General features: G+C 35.3%; 10 protein-coding genes across 10 annotated transcripts; 3 read left to right on the plus strand and 7 right to left on the minus strand.

Annotated features, from left to right (window-relative positions):
• Nucleotides 1–163: 163 nt before the first annotated feature.
• PAG1 (Proteasome subunit family protein) lies at nucleotides 164–1,230 on the minus strand (the record flags this gene model as incomplete). The annotated part of the gene is made up of 2 exons (XM_758218.1): nucleotides 164–468; nucleotides 732–1,230. 2 exons carry the CDS (start codon nucleotides 1,228–1,230, stop codon nucleotides 164–166), a joined length of 804 nt encoding a protein of 267 aa, XP_763311.1.
• A 205-nt stretch (nucleotides 1,231–1,435) lies between these two features.
• On the minus strand, nucleotides 1,436–2,824 carry U2AF35B (Splicing factor U2af small subunit A; the record flags this gene model as incomplete). The annotated part of the gene is made up of 4 exons (XM_758219.2): nucleotides 2,483–2,824; nucleotides 2,163–2,372; nucleotides 1,694–1,895; nucleotides 1,436–1,532 (listed from the first exon to the last, which is right to left on the minus strand). The coding sequence occupies exons 1-4, from the start codon at nucleotides 2,679–2,681 to the stop codon at nucleotides 1,436–1,438; spliced, it is 708 nt and encodes a 235-aa protein (XP_763312.1). The 5' UTR covers nucleotides 2,682–2,824.
• A 74-nt stretch (nucleotides 2,825–2,898) lies between these two features.
• TpMuguga_03g00295 (uncharacterized protein) lies at nucleotides 2,899–4,240 on the plus strand (the record flags this gene model as incomplete). The annotated part of the gene is made up of 2 exons (XM_758220.2): nucleotides 2,899–3,042; nucleotides 3,173–4,240. The coding sequence occupies 2 exons, from the start codon at nucleotides 2,899–2,901 to the stop codon at nucleotides 4,238–4,240; spliced, it is 1,212 nt and encodes a 403-aa protein (XP_763313.1).
• Nucleotides 4,241–4,412: 172 nt separating this feature from the next.
• Nucleotides 4,413–7,143, plus strand: MEKK1 (Protein kinase domain protein). The gene has a single exon (XM_758221.2). The coding sequence runs from the start codon at nucleotides 4,599–4,601 to the stop codon at nucleotides 7,125–7,127; it is 2,529 nt and encodes an 842-aa protein (XP_763314.1). The 5' UTR covers nucleotides 4,413–4,598; the 3' UTR covers nucleotides 7,128–7,143.
• A 186-nt stretch (nucleotides 7,144–7,329) lies between these two features.
• TpMuguga_03g00297 (uncharacterized protein) lies at nucleotides 7,330–9,216 on the minus strand (the record flags this gene model as incomplete). Its single annotated transcript, XM_758222.1, has 1 exon — nucleotides 7,330–9,216. The coding sequence occupies one exon, from the start codon at nucleotides 9,214–9,216 to the stop codon at nucleotides 7,330–7,332; it is 1,887 nt and encodes a 628-aa protein (XP_763315.1).
• A 555-nt stretch (nucleotides 9,217–9,771) lies between these two features.
• On the minus strand, nucleotides 9,772–10,560 carry TpMuguga_03g00298 (uncharacterized protein; the record flags this gene model as incomplete). Its single annotated transcript, XM_061305667.1, has 1 exon — nucleotides 9,772–10,560. One exon carries the CDS (start codon nucleotides 10,558–10,560, stop codon nucleotides 9,772–9,774), a length of 789 nt encoding a protein of 262 aa, XP_061160999.1.
• A 424-nt stretch (nucleotides 10,561–10,984) lies between these two features.
• On the minus strand, nucleotides 10,985–13,767 carry TpMuguga_03g00299 (uncharacterized protein; the record flags this gene model as incomplete). The annotated part of the gene is made up of 5 exons (XM_061305668.1): nucleotides 10,985–12,462; nucleotides 12,549–12,680; nucleotides 12,710–13,159; nucleotides 13,335–13,388; nucleotides 13,695–13,767. 5 exons carry the CDS (start codon nucleotides 13,765–13,767, stop codon nucleotides 10,985–10,987), a joined length of 2,187 nt encoding a protein of 728 aa, XP_061161000.1.
• A 1,080-nt stretch (nucleotides 13,768–14,847) lies between these two features.
• TpMuguga_03g00300 (SEP domain protein) lies at nucleotides 14,848–15,453 on the minus strand (the record flags this gene model as incomplete). Its single annotated transcript, XM_758225.2, has 1 exon — nucleotides 14,848–15,453. One exon carries the CDS (start codon nucleotides 15,451–15,453, stop codon nucleotides 14,848–14,850), a length of 606 nt encoding a protein of 201 aa, XP_763318.2.
• A 364-nt stretch (nucleotides 15,454–15,817) lies between these two features.
• Nucleotides 15,818–16,533, minus strand: TpMuguga_03g00301 (Ribosomal protein S6 family protein; the record flags this gene model as incomplete). The annotated part of the gene is made up of 2 exons (XM_061305669.1): nucleotides 15,818–16,363; nucleotides 16,447–16,533. The coding sequence occupies 2 exons, from the start codon at nucleotides 16,531–16,533 to the stop codon at nucleotides 15,818–15,820; spliced, it is 633 nt and encodes a 210-aa protein (XP_061161001.1).
• Nucleotides 16,534–16,832: 299 nt separating this feature from the next.
• prfA (RF-1 domain protein) lies at nucleotides 16,833–20,629 on the plus strand (the record flags this gene model as incomplete). Its single annotated transcript, XM_061305862.1, has 5 exons — nucleotides 16,833–17,282; nucleotides 17,719–17,848; nucleotides 18,191–18,462; nucleotides 18,587–18,661; nucleotides 20,384–20,629. The coding sequence occupies exons 1-5, from the start codon at nucleotides 16,887–16,889 to the stop codon at nucleotides 20,627–20,629; spliced, it is 1,119 nt and encodes a 372-aa protein (XP_061161765.1). The 5' UTR covers nucleotides 16,833–16,886.
• Nucleotides 20,630–20,666: the final 37 nt, after the last annotated feature.

A 20,666-nucleotide genomic window follows, 5' to 3' on the forward strand; every position in this document is an offset into this window, starting at 1 on the left:
TGTAAGATTAAATTTACTCAATTAACTAAAGTTGAGTGGGGAAACTCATCTAAAAAATTATTAAAAAATTATTAAAAAATTATTAAAAAAATTATTAAAAAAATTATAAAATATTATTAAAAAATGATAAAATTAATAATTAAGAATAAAAAGGTGTAAAAGATTATGAATTGGCTTGTTGTGTGGTGGCTTGAGATTTGGCGTCGTTGATGAGTTCCTGTGGTATGATTTGGAAAGTATTGTTGGAATCAGGGCAGATCCAGGCCATTTGAACATCACTCGTCTTCAGTGAACCTTCGTCTCTACACTGAGAAATTATATAACAAATATCCGACAACGATTCTTTACACTTTTTTTCCTTTAAATTTAATTTTTCCAGCTCCGTTTTTGCTATGTGCTTTCCCTTTCCAATTGCCATCCCGCCATACTTATAACACGCGCCACTACCCTCAATACAATACAACTCATCTAACCAAAGTATAACATGTGTATGTGTAAAAGATTTTACTCGTGATAACAGAATTAACTATTTCTAATAATTAGTTATTGTTCAGTTAAATAATTGGAAATTTCATGATTTTGGAAATAAATGCAAAAGTTGATCGGGCTACGAAATGGAGAGGAAAATAATTTCCATTTCTGCTGCTTCAACCACTTATTTACCAAATTTAATTAGTAAATAATAAATAAAAGACAATAGGTTGCAAAATGGATAATTATTGGGTTAAAACAACTGGTAAATAACTGTAGAACTGAGTAAGTGGTACGTGAATTATTTTCATTGGTTCCTGCGAGGAGAATTGAGACTCCAAATGGTCTAACGTGCCAATACAGCGTGTAAGCGTGAACGAACAATGCTACACGCTCTGCTATGACTCTTACTGGTGCTTTTGTGCCATATTCTTTGAGGAATGATTTGCATTCTTCTTGCGCTCTTCTGACTACGCATTTGGCGTCTGGTAATAAACCTGCCACAGCCGCTCCCATACGTTCGTCTACTGCGAAAACACGCCAAGCCGGTTTCGCCTGTAACACGTTAGCGTAGGGTGAATCGTCTTGAGCGCCACAAGCCAGAGAATCTGCGGCGAAAACGATCCCATCAGAGAAGACAGCGGCAACAGCTGTCGGCGCTGAATCTACAGCTTTAGTGGCGTATTCCACCTGAAATACCCGGCCATCCGGGGAAAACGTTGATACAGATAAATCATACCCCGCTCCAATTCCAACCATACCAATTTTTCATACAATAAAATAATCAAAATATTTAATAATAAAAATATTTAATAATAAAAATATTTAATAATAAAAATAATTTGTTAAAAAATTTGTTAAAAAATTTGTGGGAACTGACGGCAAATACAAATAAAAGTAAAAAAATAAAAGTTAAAAAAAGTTTAAAATAATAAAATAAATGAATTGAGAAAGATTTGAAGGGTTAAATATTTTTGGATTCTCGTTCACGATTCCACTGCTCAATCATATCACGACGCTCCTCACTAGTCTGACGCTTCCTTCTATAAGGACTCGCACTCCTACACATTTTAAACCACCTTTTACACACTAACTATGTTATACATAACTACCATTGACAAGTGATAACTCGTGATCACAACAATTAACTGTGTTATATGTGTTATTATATGTGTTATTATATGTGTAACTGAGTATATTAGTGAAATAAATAATTGTTAACCTGTGACGTGGAGTTCTTTTTTTATATTCTGGGAATTCTTGATACATTCGGGTCATTAATTTTCTTCTCAGTGATCTTGGCACATGTTTTATGTGCATAAAATTACAATATCCGCCACGTCTACACTGGCCTTCTACAAATTGCCTACAACGAGCCTCACGAAAATCCGTTACAGGCGTATACTCACACTGTATCGGACGACCTAACACATATAAAGAGTTAATAATGTATTAAATAATACTATTGTTGACTAAATTTGATCATAATTTACAAGGTTTAATTGTTAAAAATGGATAAAAAAATAAAATATCAAAATTGATCGGGTTACAAATTAGAGAGGAAAATTTCCTCCGCATTGCTGCTTCAACCACTTATTTATGAATAATAATTGTAAATAATAAATAAAATACCAATAGGTTGCAAATCTGAGTAGTAACTGGGGTAAATATATAACTAGAGTATTAGATACCACCGTAGTATCTGCCGGAGAGAGATGTGACGGCTCTACAGGCTGCGGCTTCGTCAGAGTATTTAATGTATACATTTCCGATAATATGATCGCCGATGTTATCACAGACGATCATATCTTCGATTTCTCCGTACTTCATAAGCTCTAAAAAAACCTCCTCAAAAAACTCCTCAAAATGATCCGCCGCCTTATCCAACAATTCATCCGATACTAAAAATATTTATTTCATTATACTTAGAATCACACTCATTATAACTAATTAAGGCGAAAATAAAGGGAATTAGTGGAAAATAAAGTATATAATATGTAAAGAAGGTTACTCATTTGTCCTTCAGCGATTGCAATTGCGACTGGAGGATTTTGGTACATATGACGAATAACAAGTGTTTGTGCCGCTGAAGGTTTATAATGTGTTCTGCTACATTGATCTCCATGGCGACAGGCTCCGATCTTCCAGAAAAAAGGGCAATTTACTCTGTCTTCCTCAGTTCCAATTATCCTAGCCAAATGCTCCGCCATTTATGTGTTTTATTCCCAGTAATATTAATTTTATTATTTATAATTTATTATTATTTTTATTATTCTCAATGGGGACTAAATATCATAATTAATTTTATTTTTTAATTCTCTACAATTTAATATATTATAACACTATATTATAATAATTTTAATTTTTCATAAAATTTGGTAATAATATTGGTATAACCTAGGACCATGTGTAAATAGTATTAATCTGATGTTGTATAAAATATTTGGAAGATTAAAAAAGGAACATATTTTCGGCGGTTTAGCTGTTACAGGAACACTGTTCTTCGGCTATAAGAATTTACAAAATTATCTCCAATACAACAACACAACTCCCGTTAAACTTAATAAAAATGTAATCAATCACACGTACAGTTAATTTTACTTTATTTTATCTCTTTTAAGAGGAAATTTTAAGTTTTAAACCTCTCTTTACCCCTTAAAACTTAATTAATTATACCCTATACTCTTGATTATGTGTTTAGGAACTGCTGAATGAGAATTTGAGCAGTATATATAATAATTTTAATAAGAAAGACTTAAGTTTGAGGACTGGCGATTTAATATTTATAAAGTATAATCTGGACAAATTATCGTTTTTTAACAAATATAAATTATTATTACTGAGGAATTTATCCATTAAACGCATTTTTGACGACATTGGCCTCGTATATTCCAATGATAAAAATGTTTACATCTTACTCATGCCCACGGTGGGTATTAGGAATAGAAGTAATATCACAGAACTGGGCATTAGTGACAGGGGCAGAGGCGTATTTGCTATAGAGCTGGATGACTTTTTAAAGGAAAATCGACCTGATTTAGTATCAGTTAGAAGACTCATTTGCTCCAATACAACTCGTAACAACTTAATTAAATCCCTTAAATCTACTATCACTGAGTTGAAACATGGAGTTAACAGTGGAATTTACTCACTAGTCACCAATTGGCTGGGTAATGTATCCTATTACAGTGATAGGAGAGAAGAGTTTATAAAGGCCCTAACCCTTTCCGATGATCTCAATTATACAATACAATTACTAATCAACACAACAAAACAACTTTTCGACACATTATCACGCAATTTGGGACATGATTTGGGAACTATTGACACTAGGGGGGGCGAAAAATTTGAAAAAGCTAACACTTCATATTCTAGTGAAATAATTGACAGTTTAATTGACGTAGAAGAGAAGTTAAACCAATATGAAGCTCACCTACAAAAGTACAACAACATAATCAAAAACTACACCCAATCCAGTAAAATAAATAAATTAAAGATAAATAATGTAAATTTGAAAAAATACATTTTGGGGGAGATGGATCTGGTGAATAAAATATATTCTAAAACCAATTTGTTGCCTAAAAATGGCTTGAATTTTAGTATGAATAACTTCTTCGGTATGGACAGTTTATATAATGGAACCGGCGAGTCTGAGGCCGATTTAAGGTTATCTTCTCCCTTTAACGTTTACACTGGCAGCGTTAACAAAATCAGGTTCCAAAATCTCAAATATCCCCAAATTCAGGATATTCTCGATTATAAACATTAATCCACAATTTAATTATTTTTTGATTATTTATTATTTTTTTATTATTTTTTAATTATTTGTAGTGTATGTGGATGTGTGTATAATTTGTTCTTTGTTTTCGGTAAATAAATAATTTATTTATTAATTTTAATGTATAAATAATGTAGTAATAATTTACAATCAATTAACACCAAACACTATTAGAATTCATTCTCTTTCATTTCAACAATGAAGTCAATTATTTCAACCTTTTTTTCTAAATTGTAAAATTTTTATACTCTCCTAAAAATTTGATCATTCTCTTAAAAATTCTATTATTCTGTTAAAAATTCTATTATTCTGTTAAAAATTTGATTAATTTGTGAAAAAATTTGAAAAAATGGTTGAAAGGGATAAAAATGTCCAGGATCTGTCTTTATCTTCAAAAAATAAGTTTGACCGGCTGAATTCTAATTTTAACAGCGGAAGAATGAAGTTTATGGACTCGATTTCAACTCGATCCGGTGAAGATCATTTATCGTCTCATAATTATCTCGATAATTCTCCTAAAAACTCCTCAAATCTATTAAAAAAAGACACACAAATTAAATTAACCGAATGCAAATATCTAGATCCAAATTACTCAAACCTCTCAAATCACTCAAACAACTTAAACTACTCAAATTACTCAAATGACCCAAGTAACTCAAATAACTTAAATAATTCTAAAAATTTGAAAAATTTGAATTTTCCAGAAAATAAGCCAAAATTGCTCAATCGACTCATTCCTCACAAAGTCAATCCTAACACCGTAAACATGAATACTGTGAGTAATGTGAATAGGGTTGACGGTGTGTTGTGTAATGAGCTGATGAGTGTTCGTAGTAATGAATGTGTTGATAATATTAAGTATTCACACTTAAAATTCATTAAATCTCAAATTCAACACATTAACAACTTTAAATCCAACGGTATTAACTCTGTCAATAGTACTCACTCTGGAACTAATAACTCTGTCAATAACAGTAAAGATAAAAATGGAGTGGAAAGGGTTGACAGTTTGGGTTGGTTGAGGTTGGGTAAGTTTAACATATCGAAAATGATTAACAAAGAGCATAAAACGCTCAAGGATATCAAAATCACTTCACTCAAAGAATTATATAACCAGCAATCCACTCACACACAATACAACACACACTACAACACACACTACAACACACACTACAACACACACATTAACTCTGTAACTAATGCGGACAGATTGAAGAGTTTGAATAATGAAGACTATGATTTAAACTCTGAGAATAACAGCACTCTCACCAATCACTCCAACACACACGTTCACACACTTAAACCCAATCTACCCACCACCAATCCCAGTAACATGCCTAATAATATTCCTAATAATATTCCTAATAATATGCCTAATAATATTGCTAATAATATTTCTAATACGGTGGTTACTAGTTCTAATAGGCGAAATGTGCCTGTTTACGGCCCTAATAGGGGCAAAAATACGCCAAATTTACCCCTAAATCCTAACACACTACCCTCTAACACCGCAGCTAACACCGTTACTAATACTGTCACTAATACTGTCACTAATACTGTCACTAACACCGCCGCTAACTCGGCTGGTAAATCCAGTACTAACCCCTTTGCAGGTGTTAGATACTGGTACAAGCCCTTTTCAATGAGTAAATTTGAGGATTTAAGCACCTTTGAGGGGTTGCAGGTGCTCGAACGTTTATCGGGAAATGTGCAAAAATCCTGGCATCTCGAGGCTATTAAACACCTGGACAGGGTTAACTATTCACGTCTAAAAATGCCCATGCTACGTCTTAGCAATAGTAAGTATAACATCCATCCCAGTAGGTTACTTGTTAGTTGCAGAGGTGCCTGGGATATTATCCAGGAAGGCTCATTTGGCTCTGTGTACTACGGATTTATCGAGGGCTGTGGGCCCTCAGCTCTTAAAATTCCTAACCCTCAAATGCTCAAACTTGACCCCGTCGGTGTTATGAAACGGTTTATCAACGAGTGGGACATCCTCTCACGCTGTAATCATAAACACATTGTCACCATCCACGGCGCTATTGTACTAGGATTGTACGATATCTGGCTATGCACCGAACTCATCAACGGCGTAGACCTACACACCAAAAAATATCACACACACCTACACACCAATTATGGTGTTAACAATGGTAACACAGTTGGTAAGGTTAATGGAGTTAATGGTAACACAGTTGGTAAGGTTAATGGAGTTACCACACTCAACACTATTCGCATGGTTGGCACGGTGTTTCCGTGGGAGTGTGGGTTACGTATGTGTCGTCAGTTGTCGGAGGTGTTGTTGTATTTGCACACGCCTACGAGTACGAAGGGTGTGATAATCCACAGAGACATTAAGCCTGAGAATATTATCGTCGACTCGGAGTGGAATATTAAACTCTGCGACTTCGGCGACGCCTTCGAGTCGAATTCGGGCAACGCCAACAATGTCTTCGGCGCAACCTGGCTCTACGCACCACCAGAACTTCTTCTACACCTTTCCACACACACCAATACACACATCAATAGTTTACACAGTAATACACACATCAATCCACACGCCAATAGTGTACACAATGTCAATGTGTACAGTGTGAGTGAGAAGTGGGATGTGTGGTCTGTTGGATGTGTGTTTCAGGAGATGTTTGGGTTTATGGGTCCGTTTCATCATATTGTGGACATGAATGACTCTGCGAGTGTGGTTTGTGAGAAGATGATCAGGGCAGCTACTAGAGGATTAGTGCCGAATATACCAAACTCCTTAGCAAAGACTAAGATGGGTGCGTTGATTCTACATTGTCTGGATCCAAACCCTGATAACAGACCCACAGCCAAGGAAATTTATCACACCCTACAAGCTCCAGATATTCTCTAATTTTATAACTATAGTACTTAGATATATGGAGTTAGTATATTACATTGGATGCATTTAAAAATATTGTCTCAAATCAACTACATTTGGTGAGATTTACTATGGTACAGCAGCATTTAAATGTTAGTTTTGAAATCTGAATTAAATCATTGACAAATATAGAGAATGTTTCTAAGAAATCAAGTGTTCATGTAGATTTCTTAGCTTAAGTTGATGGACTAGATCTGGTCCGACGTCCTGAAGTAGTAGAACCAGCAGTTGTTGTAGCTGGAGTCGATCTAGTTCCAGTACCAGTCTGGCCAGCAGGAGTTGTAGCAGGAGTGGCTGTAGTTTGACCTGTAGGAGTGGCTGTAGATGGAGTGGATCCACTCTGGCCTCTTGAAACAGTTGTAGTAGTACTAGTAGGAGTTGTTGTAGTAGGTCTAGATCCAGTCTGACCAGTAGGAGCTCCAGTTTCAGGATTGGGTGTAGTAGCTCCGGTTGCTGGTTGTGAAGTTCCAGAACCAGGTGTAGGAGTAGTAGTTGTAGCAGCACCAGAAGCAGGTGTTGTACTAGTTTGACCTGTTCCAGTAGTAGGAGTTGGGGTAGCTCCGGTTGGTGGTTGTGAAGCTCCAGTACCAGTCTGACCTCCTGAAGTAGGTTGTGAACCCCCGGTTGCTGGTTGTGAACCCCCGGTGCCAGTTTTGGTTTTGCCATCAGATTTTTTAACTTCTACTTTCTTGTGATGAGATTCACTCTTAAGTACGAAAAACTCGTTTGAGATAAGGCCAAGAGAAAACATACTGATGTCCTTAAACTCGGTGTCATCTGTACTGTTCCAGACGTCATCACCTCCATACGTGATCTTTTTACATTTAACTCCACTATTGAATGTGACTCTGTATGGGAAATTAAGGATGGTAACTGTGTAGTCAGAAGTCGTAAGTTCAATATCGTTTTCACCATAGAACTTCAGTTTAGTAACATCACGTTTCTTATCAGTGATGTCAGTCCAGCTTCCACCAGTTTTCTTTTCGAAAAGTTTAAATGAATTGTTGTCGAGAAGTATTGCCAGGTATTTTTCAATATCTGTGGTCTTATCCTTCTTATCCACAGTCTTAGTCCTGACTAAAGTTCCATAAACATCTTCTTTCGACTCCCAAATGGCACTATTTCCCTCAGTAACTTTGTTAAATCCATGACCTGATTTAGCGGTGTATGTGTGATTTTCACCACTCTTGGAGTGGTCAAACTGGGCGGTACCCTGAGTCGTATTGATGTCAATGGTGACCTTTGTGACCTCAGGTTTAGTAACTTGCTTTGTCTGATCTTTACTATTTGTGACACTAAACAAATTATTACTAAGATCGAGATAAAACGTCTTGATCGACTCAAAATTGCTATCGTCACTACTTTTCCAAATATCTTTATCTCCCAGCTTTATAGTGAGACAATTTACTCCATCATTGAAAGTAAAAGTGTAGGATAAATTTACAATAGTTATCTTATAACTAGATGAAGTTAGCTCAGTGTTATTCTCACCAAGAAACTTAAGTTTCTTTAAATCATGTTTCTGACTTGTTATGTCAGTCCAGGGCTTATTTTTACCTTCCTTGTATAGAAATACTAATTTACCACTGTTAAGAAGAATTGCAAGGTGTTTTGGATTGTTTCCAGAACCCATGAGTACCACATTTACTGCGTTATCATTACCCGTGGAAGTCCATACATCATTGTTACCTTTTACTATCTTTGAAAATGCATTGCTTGGTTTAGGAGTGTATGTCCTGTAGTTACCATCCTTCAAGTACTCTGACTCATCAGTACTGTTACTCTTCTTTATGTCAAGGGTAACTGGTTTTAAATTTGCTTTAGCAGCGGGTGTAGCTGCTGCAGAGGAGGGAGTAGTAGTCTGAGTTCCCGGCGAAGTTGTACCAGACGTAGTTTCAGATGAAGTTGTTTGAGTACTAGGAGTAGTAGCCTGACCTGTTCCTGAAGTTTGGTCGGAATCTGCTGTAGTTGATTGCGATGTACCAGTGGTGTCACTGGCGTAAACTAATTTGTAGGGGCATGATATAATGACTGCGATCAAAGCTAATTTAACAATTTTCATTTTTATCACTATTAACTAATAGATTTTAAAGTTATTAAGTTTACCATTGTTACAATCACTAATTCTAATTCCTATTCCTAATTACCTAACTACTACTTCTTCTTCCCCATTCATTCGTCTGCATTCATCTTCTTTTCCTGGGTTTCCTCCAGGAATGAGTTCTTATAGATAATATTACTTACCTGTACATATTATATAACATACAAAATGCATACTATAAAACATGCTCCTGGTAAGGATTGTATAGTATATCAACTGCCCATTTAATAAATTTAAAACTCTCAAAAACTCCCTTAAACATTCTTTATTTGAGTATGACTATAGTATAAACTGTAAATATTATTATATACCATACATTTGATAGTATGATAATAGTATATTAAAGAGTATAATGTGTTAGAAATGTTCCTTAAAATTTTTTTTCATTGTAACTATCTACCACTAAACAGACCATTGTCACCTTGTTTATCAGCACATATTACATAATTAACCAGTATAAATATATATGCTACAGTGTAAATGTGTAGAGTGTAGTATAAAATTTTATCTGTTAAGTCATTTTCTTGGTTTTTTGACGGTTGCACCGTAGTTGTGGCTTTTTAAAAATATCATAGTATGGTCTTCAAAATAAACTAAGATATCTCTTGATATATTAATACCAACCATATTTGGGAAAGGTTTGCTAGGTTTTCTTTTCCAAACTAATAAGCCTCTGTACATAACTTTATAACACTTTACATTCTTCTTAAATCCATATTTCAACAATCCTTTTGGACCAAACGTGACATAATAATCGTCTTCATTTAGTTCAACTTCTTTACCTTTATCTATTTTGTAAAGTTCAAGATAACCTGAGCGTCTGCGTGAGTATACTCTCCATCTCCCTCCTTCGCGGCGCATAAATGTGAATCCATCCACATCTTGCATTGTAAGCACATTATAATCTTTATAATATGTTAATGTTAAGGCATAAGGCTTTCCAGTTACATGCTCAAAAATATTTTCATAATTATAAACTATCATCTCCAAACTTGCCTGAAACATATACTCTATTTTACTCAAATCTTCAGACGTAACTTTATAGTCTCCCTCTTCCATAGGAACCATTATCCCTTCCTCATTCTTTTTAATAAAAATTATTTTATTATATGCTTCAAAATGTTTAAAACTCGTTGTTTCAGAACTCTTGGAAGGTCCAGCGGATTCTGTAACATTAAAATTATCCTCCTCTTCTTCACTATCAGTGTATGATACCAGGCTCTGGTCGTTATTTCCAGGTTTATCGGCACATCTCACAAACACAATCGTTATTAGTATTATTCGATAAAATTTTATGCTGCACATGAGTTCATTATAGGATAAAACTTTATTTTCGGTGGGGGATCTGGAAATTTAAAATTTCACACACATCAACGATCGTCAGATCATTCGGTTATTATTCAGTAAATTACATTATACAAAGTTAAAATGTCAAAATTTTACATTATATAGTACAATGGTTGTTAGTGTTAAATAATAAAATTTATGTATGAAATGGCCAACTTAACGGACATTATTACATAACAAATATACATAGAATAAAAATTAAAGTGTGTTTATATTAGTTAAAGCGATAGTTTATGTTATTTGGTGATTATTAAACCACTTCAAATATTCCCAAAATTCAGCTATAATGAACATATTACAATAGTATATTATAGTATGATATTATGTATAGTATGATATTATGTATAGTATGATATTATGTATAGTATGATATTATGTATGTTTAAGAGTTTTGTTCTGTTTCGGTATCTTCTTCGCTGAACTCTCCGAGCATTATTCCCACTCCTCTACTCGACTTTTCACTCTCCACTGATACACCTGTTCTCTCTGATACTTCTGTTCCCACTGATACACCTGTTGCTTGTGTTGATTCAGTTGACATGGGTTCAGTTCCTGTTGAAGCACTAGGTCCAGCTGTTGAAGCACTAGGCCCGGGTGTTGAAGCACTACGCCCGGGTGTTGGTTCACTGAGTGTTTTGGGTATAGTTAATGTTTTGGGCCTAGTTGGTACTTTAGGCCTAGCTCCAGATTTCGAATGGTCCACAGTAGCAGCCTCAGCAGCAGATTTGGCATTAGTAGCCTCAGAAGCAGATTCAGCAGATGCTTTTGGCACAGTATTTGAAGGTCCAGTGGTAATAGTTGTTTCATCAGTATTAATAGGTTCATTGGGTGCTACTGGTGCTGAGGGTTTAGACTTGGTAATTGCATCATTGATTTCAATGTATTTCTTAATGAACTCCAGTGCTCCAGAATCGACTTCATCCACACCAACTTCTGCTGCATAAAATACTCTATCCGTACCAACAAACGGTCTGGTTCCCGTACCGGGACCTACCGTACCTAGACCCCTAGAATTGGAACTCGCTGCTGTAGTACTGAAACCTCTAGAATTGGAACTTGCTGCTCCCGTACCGGGACCTCCCATACCTAGACCTCTAGAATTGGAACTTGCTGCAGTGGTACTTGGACCCCTGAAGTTAGAACTTGCTGCGGTGGTACCGAATATTTCTATGGGTACTTGTACATCACCGCGGTCCATGTAACCACTACTGGCAATGGCGCCTGAGCCCTTAATGGGCGTAGCGTTTGCGAGTGAGATAATTTCATCTCCCGCCTGTTTGCTGACGATGAAGGGAATATTAGTCGTCCCGCGAGCGATTTTAAAGGCGTAATAATCACCGGTCAGCTTACACAAATCCACCAGTTCCATGTTCAGCACCTTGACTACTCTGTCCTTGTTTACATATTCCTTCATGTATGAAAAGGGCTGGTCTGTACTATTTGAGTTAGGCCACAGGGTCAGTAGAATGCTGGGCATTTTCATCCACTTAGCGTCTGGGCCAAAAATCACATCCCTCATTAACTCATCCGTATACAACGTTTTACGCGTTTTTCTCTTCATCACCGGGTCAAAGGGATTATCCTCACATATGTCCTCAATCTCCACTGGACCACCCTCAGCTCCCATACACACTGTAACACTCGGTGTTGTACCCCTAGGTGTTGTGAATTGTGGTATTGTGGGTTGTGGTGTTGTGAATTCTTTTTCCATGGGTTCGGTGTCTTCTTTGCTTTCAATGATTTCCTCGGCCGTATCGAGATCCGCGGGCGCATCACCTGGTTCGGCGTCATCAGATCTTCCCGCTGTAATCACAACCTCTCCCGTACTTTTATCATGCAACAGCACTGCAGGCATCGGACCTACACATTCATCAACATTATTAATTAATTAATTAAGTAATTAACTGAGTAAATAAATAATTGTGTAAGAGTAAAATGGTGTGAACCTGTAAGATCTTCGTTTGAGTCTTGAAATTGGTATGTGAGAGTTCCGTAGAGTAGTGTGACGGTATCATCTTTTGAGGTTTTTTCGCCTTTGTTTCCCAGGATCTCAAATGCAACATCCCTGCCCTCGGAATCTACACAATTTTTCATATTTTGTCCATACCCTTGAGTAATAAAATGTTACTCCCCTCTCCCGGTACTCCCACGGATATTTCCGGTACTCCCCCAATTTCCCCAGTTTCCTCATTTACAGCCACAGTTTCCACAGTAGGTTCCTGAGTTACTGTTACACCAATTTCATTAGGCTCCTGAGTTACTGTTACCCCAATTTCATTAGTTTCAGTAACGTCTGATTCACTGTTTGGACTTACGATGGGACTTATGAGTGGTGGAATACGTTCAGGAATTATAATTGGTTCTGTAGGACCAATTTCCCCAGTGGGTGCACTGGGTAAAATAACCTCAATTGCTGGATCTGCATTAGGGCCAATAACTACCTGTGGCACTACTTCCGGATTTACTTCCGGTACAACATTTGGATTAAGTTGTGGTACAACATTCGGTATTTCATGTGGATTAACGTGTGGTACAGGATGAGGTTCGGGTAATTCCCCTGAAGAATTGATTAGGATTAAGTAATGATAAATGATATGTAGAGCAACATAGGATAGGATCGGTGTGATCGAGAGGACTATTGTTATCAAGAGTTTGATGAATAGTTTGAGTTAGAGTATGTGGCGGAATGTGATGAATAGTAAGTGGAATTAGATAAAAATTATCACTATTACCGTTGGGTAACACCGATCTCAAATTATTTATTCCAATCCCCGAACCAACAAACTCTACAAAAACACATTCACCAATATTACTACTATTTATATACTTAATTATGAGTAATTAAGGGTAATTAAGGGGTAAATTAAGGGTAATTAAGGGGTAAATTAAGGGTAATTAAGGGGTAAATTAGGGGTAAAATAAGCCTAATTAAGGGTAAATTATGGGTAATTAAGGGTAAATTAGGGGTAATTAAGGGATAATTTGTGACTAGAAAGGGTCGAAAAAATTCAAAGAGTGAGAAGAAAATAGCAGCAGTAAGAGCAGCAAAATAATCAGCATAGTATTATGTATAAATAACTACTGTCGTATACCGTTATGCTCCATGGCGTGGATGAGAATGCTATTAATAACTAAAAACTGAACCAACTTCACTAATCTCTCCATTGTCACAGTTATACCAATTTCACACACTTTTTCACACAGTATACTTTACACAGTAATTAATTAGCAGTAATAAATTAATATTAATTACTTTACACAGTAGTAAAATAATAGTAACAAAATAATAGTAATAAAATGATAGTAATAAATTGTTTGAATGAATGATTAAGGTGAAGAGTTTAAATGGTATAAAATAGTGTCATAAAGCAGCAAGAATAGCTAGGTGAGAAAATTCTGGTACACATCACCAACGTTAATACACATCCTCTCTCTACACATCATACCACTCACAACAACCCTGACTATATCCATCAATATACCAATAATTATGCCATAAAAAGGGTGTAGAATGTTGAAAAATAATTAAAATTGTTGAAAAGTGTGGAATCCAGAATTCCCTGTGGAGTGTGTAAAAATAACTCAAATTCCGTCAAACAACTGATTTAATTAATTAATTAAATAATAATTTTAGTTTTTGGGAATTAACTCCGAATTGAATGAGAAATTAAAAAAACTGTAAATTCTTAGCTAGCTGAGAAAATTACCTTGCAACCCCAACTCAAATTATTAATTCCACACTTTTTACCAAAAAATTATTAAATAGTATAAATATTAGATTCCACATTTTTATACTGTAGAATCCTCGAAATAATTAATTATATACCACAGGATCTGGGAATTCTGTCAACTCTGTCAACCACTAAATAATAGATAAAATAAAAGTGTGTAAAGTTGAAATTAATGCATTTTAAACCTTTTTATACTTTGAGTAAAAAGTTGATAATTTACCATTTAATCACTCCTACCGTTTTTCATACCATTTCCCTCACTACTGTACTATACTCTTAACTATATACCCCTAAAGGGAGCTACTTTATATACCCCTAAAGGGAGCTAATTAACTATACTCTTAGATATACCCCTAAAGGGAGCTACTTTACTATATACCCCTAGAGGGAGCTATCTTACTATATACTTAATTATATACCCCTAGAGGGAGCTACTTTACTATATACCCCTAGAGGGAGCTACTTAACTATACTAACTACTGACTTATACTAACTCTGTGGAGAGTGATTGGAGTTATTTTTGTATGATATTACAGTTTAAAATGTCTGCCTCTTTTAGTGTCGTTGTGTCCTCAAAATTGATCTTTTTCGGCGGAAATCCATACAATAATCCCCTCTCTCCCGTACTCCCACCCACACTACTACTGTCAACTCTGTTCATATGAGTTTTGATAAACTGTTTGAGATCTTGTATGGTGGCGTCTTGTGAGATTGTTAGGTTGATGAGGTCGCCTGTGGAGAGTTTAATTCTGAGGTTTGTGTTCCTCTCTCCGGTGCGGTATTCCAGATTACTTACCTTAGTGCCGCCTGTGACCTTGTTACTGTTGACGTTATTATTGTAGTAATTATTATGTTCGATGAGGTGGAGATTAATGTCATTGGTGCCGTGTTGTAGTTCGGGAGGTGCGATGCCACGTTTAACGTCTGCGATGAAGACGGCGTTGTTGGGGTCTGACAGTGGCCTGAACGGACCACCGTCAACGATGAACCCGTCCAAGTATAAATTCACCACGTGCTCTCCCTCGTCTATACCTATCGCACTGTTATGACCGCCAGCGTAACTGTACTGCACACCCTCTCTACTCTCCATATAATCGTCCAACGATCTTATATTCGTCATTTTTACACTTTTCCAGTATTCCCAAGGTGTACACAGTATTCTTCAGGGTATTTTAGGGGTATTCCACAGTATTCTTCAGGGTGTTTCCAATATGTTACAGAAGATTTACGGGGTATTTCCAGTATGTTACAGAAGATTCCTGGAGTTTCCGATGTTATTACGTTGTTTTAGGGGTTGTTGGAGGAGATTTGTTCGGAAATTGTACAGTTGCGGGACCGGGTTTCGAACCTACGACCAACGGGTACCGGAAATAGTACTACTCCACTGTACTATATTTACTTTGTTAATTTATAATATTCTGTAACCAGAGAAAATTTCTCCTCACCCAAATTACACTTAATTACACTTAATAATAGGTGATAAACTATACGTAAGGCGATTCTTTTAGTTTATGTATGAAAGGTTGATAGAATTCGGTATTGAGGTAGGGGTGTCTGACGTAAAAGTGTTTATCTCTGTAAATCCTCCTTTCCTTATCTGATTCCTTGTCTTTTAGCAGTAGTATCCTTAGTACACCTTCCTCTTGTAAAAATTTAAGCCTCAGGAGGTTAATTATGCTGGGATACGAGCACAGTTTAACAAGTAAAAAGTGTGCTTGGTACTGTTTCTTAATTGGTCTCACAAGTGACTTTAGGCCCAGGTTATAAATGTGAATGTTTTCCACGCCAATTTGCTTAATTTTATTTAAAACTGTGATGAATTGTTGTTTTATTTTCTCCACTGGTCTGTCCTGAACTGCAATGTAAAACTCGTAACTCGACTTCGGATGATGTAATAAACCGTCCCGCTTTGATTTTAAGCAATTGTCCAGCCGTAGTCTTCGTTCCTCTATTGTCTCTCTGCTCCTCTGGATACGCCTTCTTATCTCCTTAAACAACGTTTTCGCAAACTTCTCCCTCAACACAAATTTCTACACAATTTATTTATTTAATTAATTATATTCAATAATTATATTCAATTAATTAATTAAGTATGTAGAGATGTTGGAGTTACGTGATGCGGTTGAGTTGTTTTGAGAGTGTTAGAAATGAAAGATTCCGAAAAGTTGACGCAGTAAAAAAGTAAAAAAATTATTCTCATTCAATTCCGCCGAGAACTGTCATCTCCAACACAAATTACCTTCACAATCAAATAAAAATATTTACAACCTAAAATAAAATAATCCTAACAACTTTTTGGAATAATTTGAATAATTTGATTAATTTAAAAATTTTAATAATCTAACAAGTTTGTTGAAAAATGATGAAAAAATTTGAATAATTTAAAAAACCTGACGGAAAAAATTTGTTGAAAAAATTTGATGAAAAAAATCTAACGGAAAAAAATTTGGATGGGGAGTTTTTGAGAAATAAAGTAAATAATTTGAAAATGTGGTAAAAATATGAAAACTCAACTCAAATTACCACCACATCACTCGTTACACATTTCTTAGTATGTTTGGAATCTGTAAATTAAGTTTATTTGTGAGGGACAAAAGTGTGTTAAAAAATGTGTATAATCTCTCGGGTGTGAGTAAATTATTAGAAAATGTCAAATCTTCGCTGTTTTATCCTTTAAAAGATTCCGTCTCACTTTTTATCGAGGAACCAAATGAATCCACCAAGGAATTAGTCGACTCTGAAATTCTCTCACTTTATCACCAAATTTACCCTCAAATTCTTCAACACAGCCTGGGTGAGAATTTGACGGACATGAATGTGAATTTGAGGGACATGAATGAGAATTTGAGGGATGAGTTTGTGAATTTGAGGAGGAAGTTGGTTGATATGCAGAATTCTCTTTTTTCTGGCTCGTTACATACTTTAAATTATCATAAAATTTTGTTACAAGTATCCCTTTACGGAGCTTGGTACAACGGCAACTGTCCTCTCCATACAGCTCCCTATACCCCTAATTATACTATACTATATAACTATACTTAATTATATACCCCTAGAGGGAGCTATCTTATTATATACCCCTAGAGGGAGCTATCTTATTATATACCCCTAGAGGGAGCTATTTTACTATATACCTAGAATACCCTGAATTATATACCCCGAGAGGGAGCTACTTTACTATATAACTAATACCCCAAGAGGGAGCTACTTTACTATATAACTAATACCCCAAGAGGGAGCTACTATAATAATACTATAATACTATAATACTATAATACAGTTAAATATATACCCCTAGAGGGAGCTACTTTACTATATAACTATAATACTATACTATTACTATACTATACTACTATAGTTACTGGTTAATGGTGTGATGTTGTAGGTGTTGCAAGGAGTTGGTGGAGAGGAGTCTGGTAAATTCGCCGCTGAGCTTTACGACATGTACGCTAACATTTGTAACCTGAACAACCTCAAACACATCAAACACCCAAACAACACTCTCGAAATCTTCCGTATCCCATCCCATACCTATCCCATAGTTATCTATTACTTAGTATTACAGTATTATAGTATTATAATAGTATAGTATTAAGTATATAGTTAACTAGCTCTCTCTCCCCTAAGAATAGTAGCTCCCTCTTGGGGTATATAGTTAAATTAGCTCCCTCTCGGGGTATATAGTTAAATTAGCTCCCTCTAGGGTATATAATAAGATAGCTCCCTCTCGGGGTATATAGTATAGGTATATAGTATATATATTACAGTACTACAGTATTAGTACTATATTAGCTAAGGTACACAGTATTCTGGCTATAGTATTAATTATTATAATAGTGTGGTAATAGTGTTAATAGAGGGTTTGGATAGATTTAGGTATGAGTTTGGTGTGCATAGGGTTCAGAGGGTCCCGTTTAACAGTAGGCGGATCCAGACATCATCGGCTGTGGTCACAGTTGTGCCACACTTTAACGTGGAGGATATTAACATTAAAAGCTCCGACTTAATGGTCGAGACCATGAGATCCAGCGGCTCCGGCGGACAAAGCGTTAATAAATCCGAAACAGCCGTCAGAATCACACACATTCCCACCGGCATCACAACCTCCTCACGCACCACCTCCTCTCAAGTATTTCAATACTATTTAGTCAGTCAGTTAATTATACTCAGTTATACCAATAGCATTTATTACTCAGTTATACTCAATAGTATATAGTTAATTAGTTAATTAGTTGGTAATAGTGTTGATGTAGATAGACAATAAAGTGTTGGGAATGGAGATGATAAAGAGGAAGATAAAGGAAAAGCAGGAACAGGAAATTGAATCGGTAACAGTTAAATAATACCTTAGACAGTAATTAGTAATTTTTAAGAATGTTTGAGGGGACTGCCCGGGTCTAGGTACTCCAGAGGGTATTTCTAGGTCTTGTAAATCACATGCTGTAGTACGGTGTAGACAGATAATTACGAGTTAATTATAATTTTCCGATTCTTAACAATGTTAATTAAAGTTAATTATGTGAGAAAATTTAATTTTTGGAATTTTCGAAAAATTTCGAAATTTGGCCTAAAATGACCCGGACCCAAAAGTGACATTTGGGTTCCGGAAAAAAAATTTTTTTTCAAAATTTTTAACGAATAAATTAAATAATTCCAAATCACTCCTATTGAAGTTTTAGACATCAAAATGCTTTTATTTAGTTTTAAAATGTTGTTACTGAGTGTTTAATTCGAGGTAATTGTAGGTACCTGGCTACTGTACTACAGTACTATAACTAGAATATTATACTTTTAACTAAACTTTAAACAATATTATATACTATTATCTCTCTAGAAAAGGGGAATTTACCCTAAATTATCCTAAATTTAGCTAAATTAATTAGGTTTCTGGGCTTAGAAAAGCTAAAACATTCAGTTAAACTAACAAGTTAAATATAAAATTCGTTAATTATATACTTAATACTACTAGAATAATCCTATCTATATATCTCCAATTCGATATATTTACTCTACTATTTACTTATTGCTATAGTTAAGTACCCTAAGTACTAATCATCCAGGCCTTTTAAATTAGTAGTTTAAGGTCCAGTTACTCATCGTACACAGATAATTCCCACTTTATAATAATTTTCTGGTGCTTAACAATGGAAAATCTGTTGATTTGGGTTGAAATTTTGAGGTTTTAAAATTTTCGAATTTTGGCCAAGTGGTCTGGACCCAAAAGTGACATTTGGGTTTTGAAAAAAATCAAAAATTTTCGACTATTCAGAAAATTAATTTAATTAATTCCAAATCATTCCAAACATCATTTTAGACATCAAACCACTTAAATTTAAGAAAAAAAGTTAGTTTTAACTATCTAAAAATCGGTTAGATTATGTATCATCAGATACACTTGACGTAGTATTAACTACTATTACCCAGCTATTAGACCGAAAATTTCTAGTTATTACCCTTAACTAACACTAATTTAACCTTAAAATAGATAAATTATCCTAGATTAAGTTAAGTAAACTAGATTTCTGATCTTGAAAATCCTATAACCTCACCTTAACATATAAAAGTAAATATAAAATTCCCTAATTATAACTTTATAATACTCTTAAAACTATTATCTAAATATCTACATTACGAAATATTTACTCTACTACTTAGTTATTACTATAGAAATGTGCTCGACCTGGCCCTGATAACCCTCTCCCACTCACCTATTTAAACCCCCAAATAACTACATAATACCCTTAGAATACCTAAAATACCTACAGTAACTACTAAACTACTGTAACAACACCCTAACACACCCCTAAACACCCCTAACACACCTCTAATAGATACCTATAATACCATAAAAGATACCGTAAAAGATACCCTAACTACATACTTAATACCCTTAGCATACCTAAAATACCTACAGTAACTACTAAACTACTCTAACAACAGATTTACACACCCTAATAGATACCCTAAAAGATACCCTAACACCCCTTACACACTCCTAATAGCTACTTAATACCATTAACTATGAGAACACTTGGTGAAAAATGTGTTAGATGAAGAAGGATGTTCGTATGTCTCAGTATAGAACGGGTGACCGTAGTGAGCGGATAAGAACGATAAATTACCTGCATGATTCCATCACTGATCACCGGTGTAGGGTTACGCTTGACGGTGTGGATTCCTACCTCAGTTCCGGCCACGGAATTGAGAAAATTCACCAGGCACTCACACAACTCGACAACGCCAAAATTATCCAATTCTTCCTACACAATCTCAACACCATCGCAACACTATACTAATCATTAAATTATTATATAAAATTAATATTATATAAAA

This window comes from Theileria parva, assembly GCF_000165365.1.
Source record: "Theileria parva strain Muguga chromosome 3 map unlocalized ctg_530, whole genome shotgun sequence".
Classification (NCBI taxonomy): Eukaryota; Apicomplexa; class Aconoidasida; order Piroplasmida; family Theileriidae; genus Theileria; species Theileria parva.

Coding starts and splice junctions, on each gene's coding strand:
- MEKK1 (XM_758221.2), top strand. CDS start 4,599: ATGGTTGAAAGGGATAAAAATGTCCAGGATCTGTCTTTATCTTCAAAA.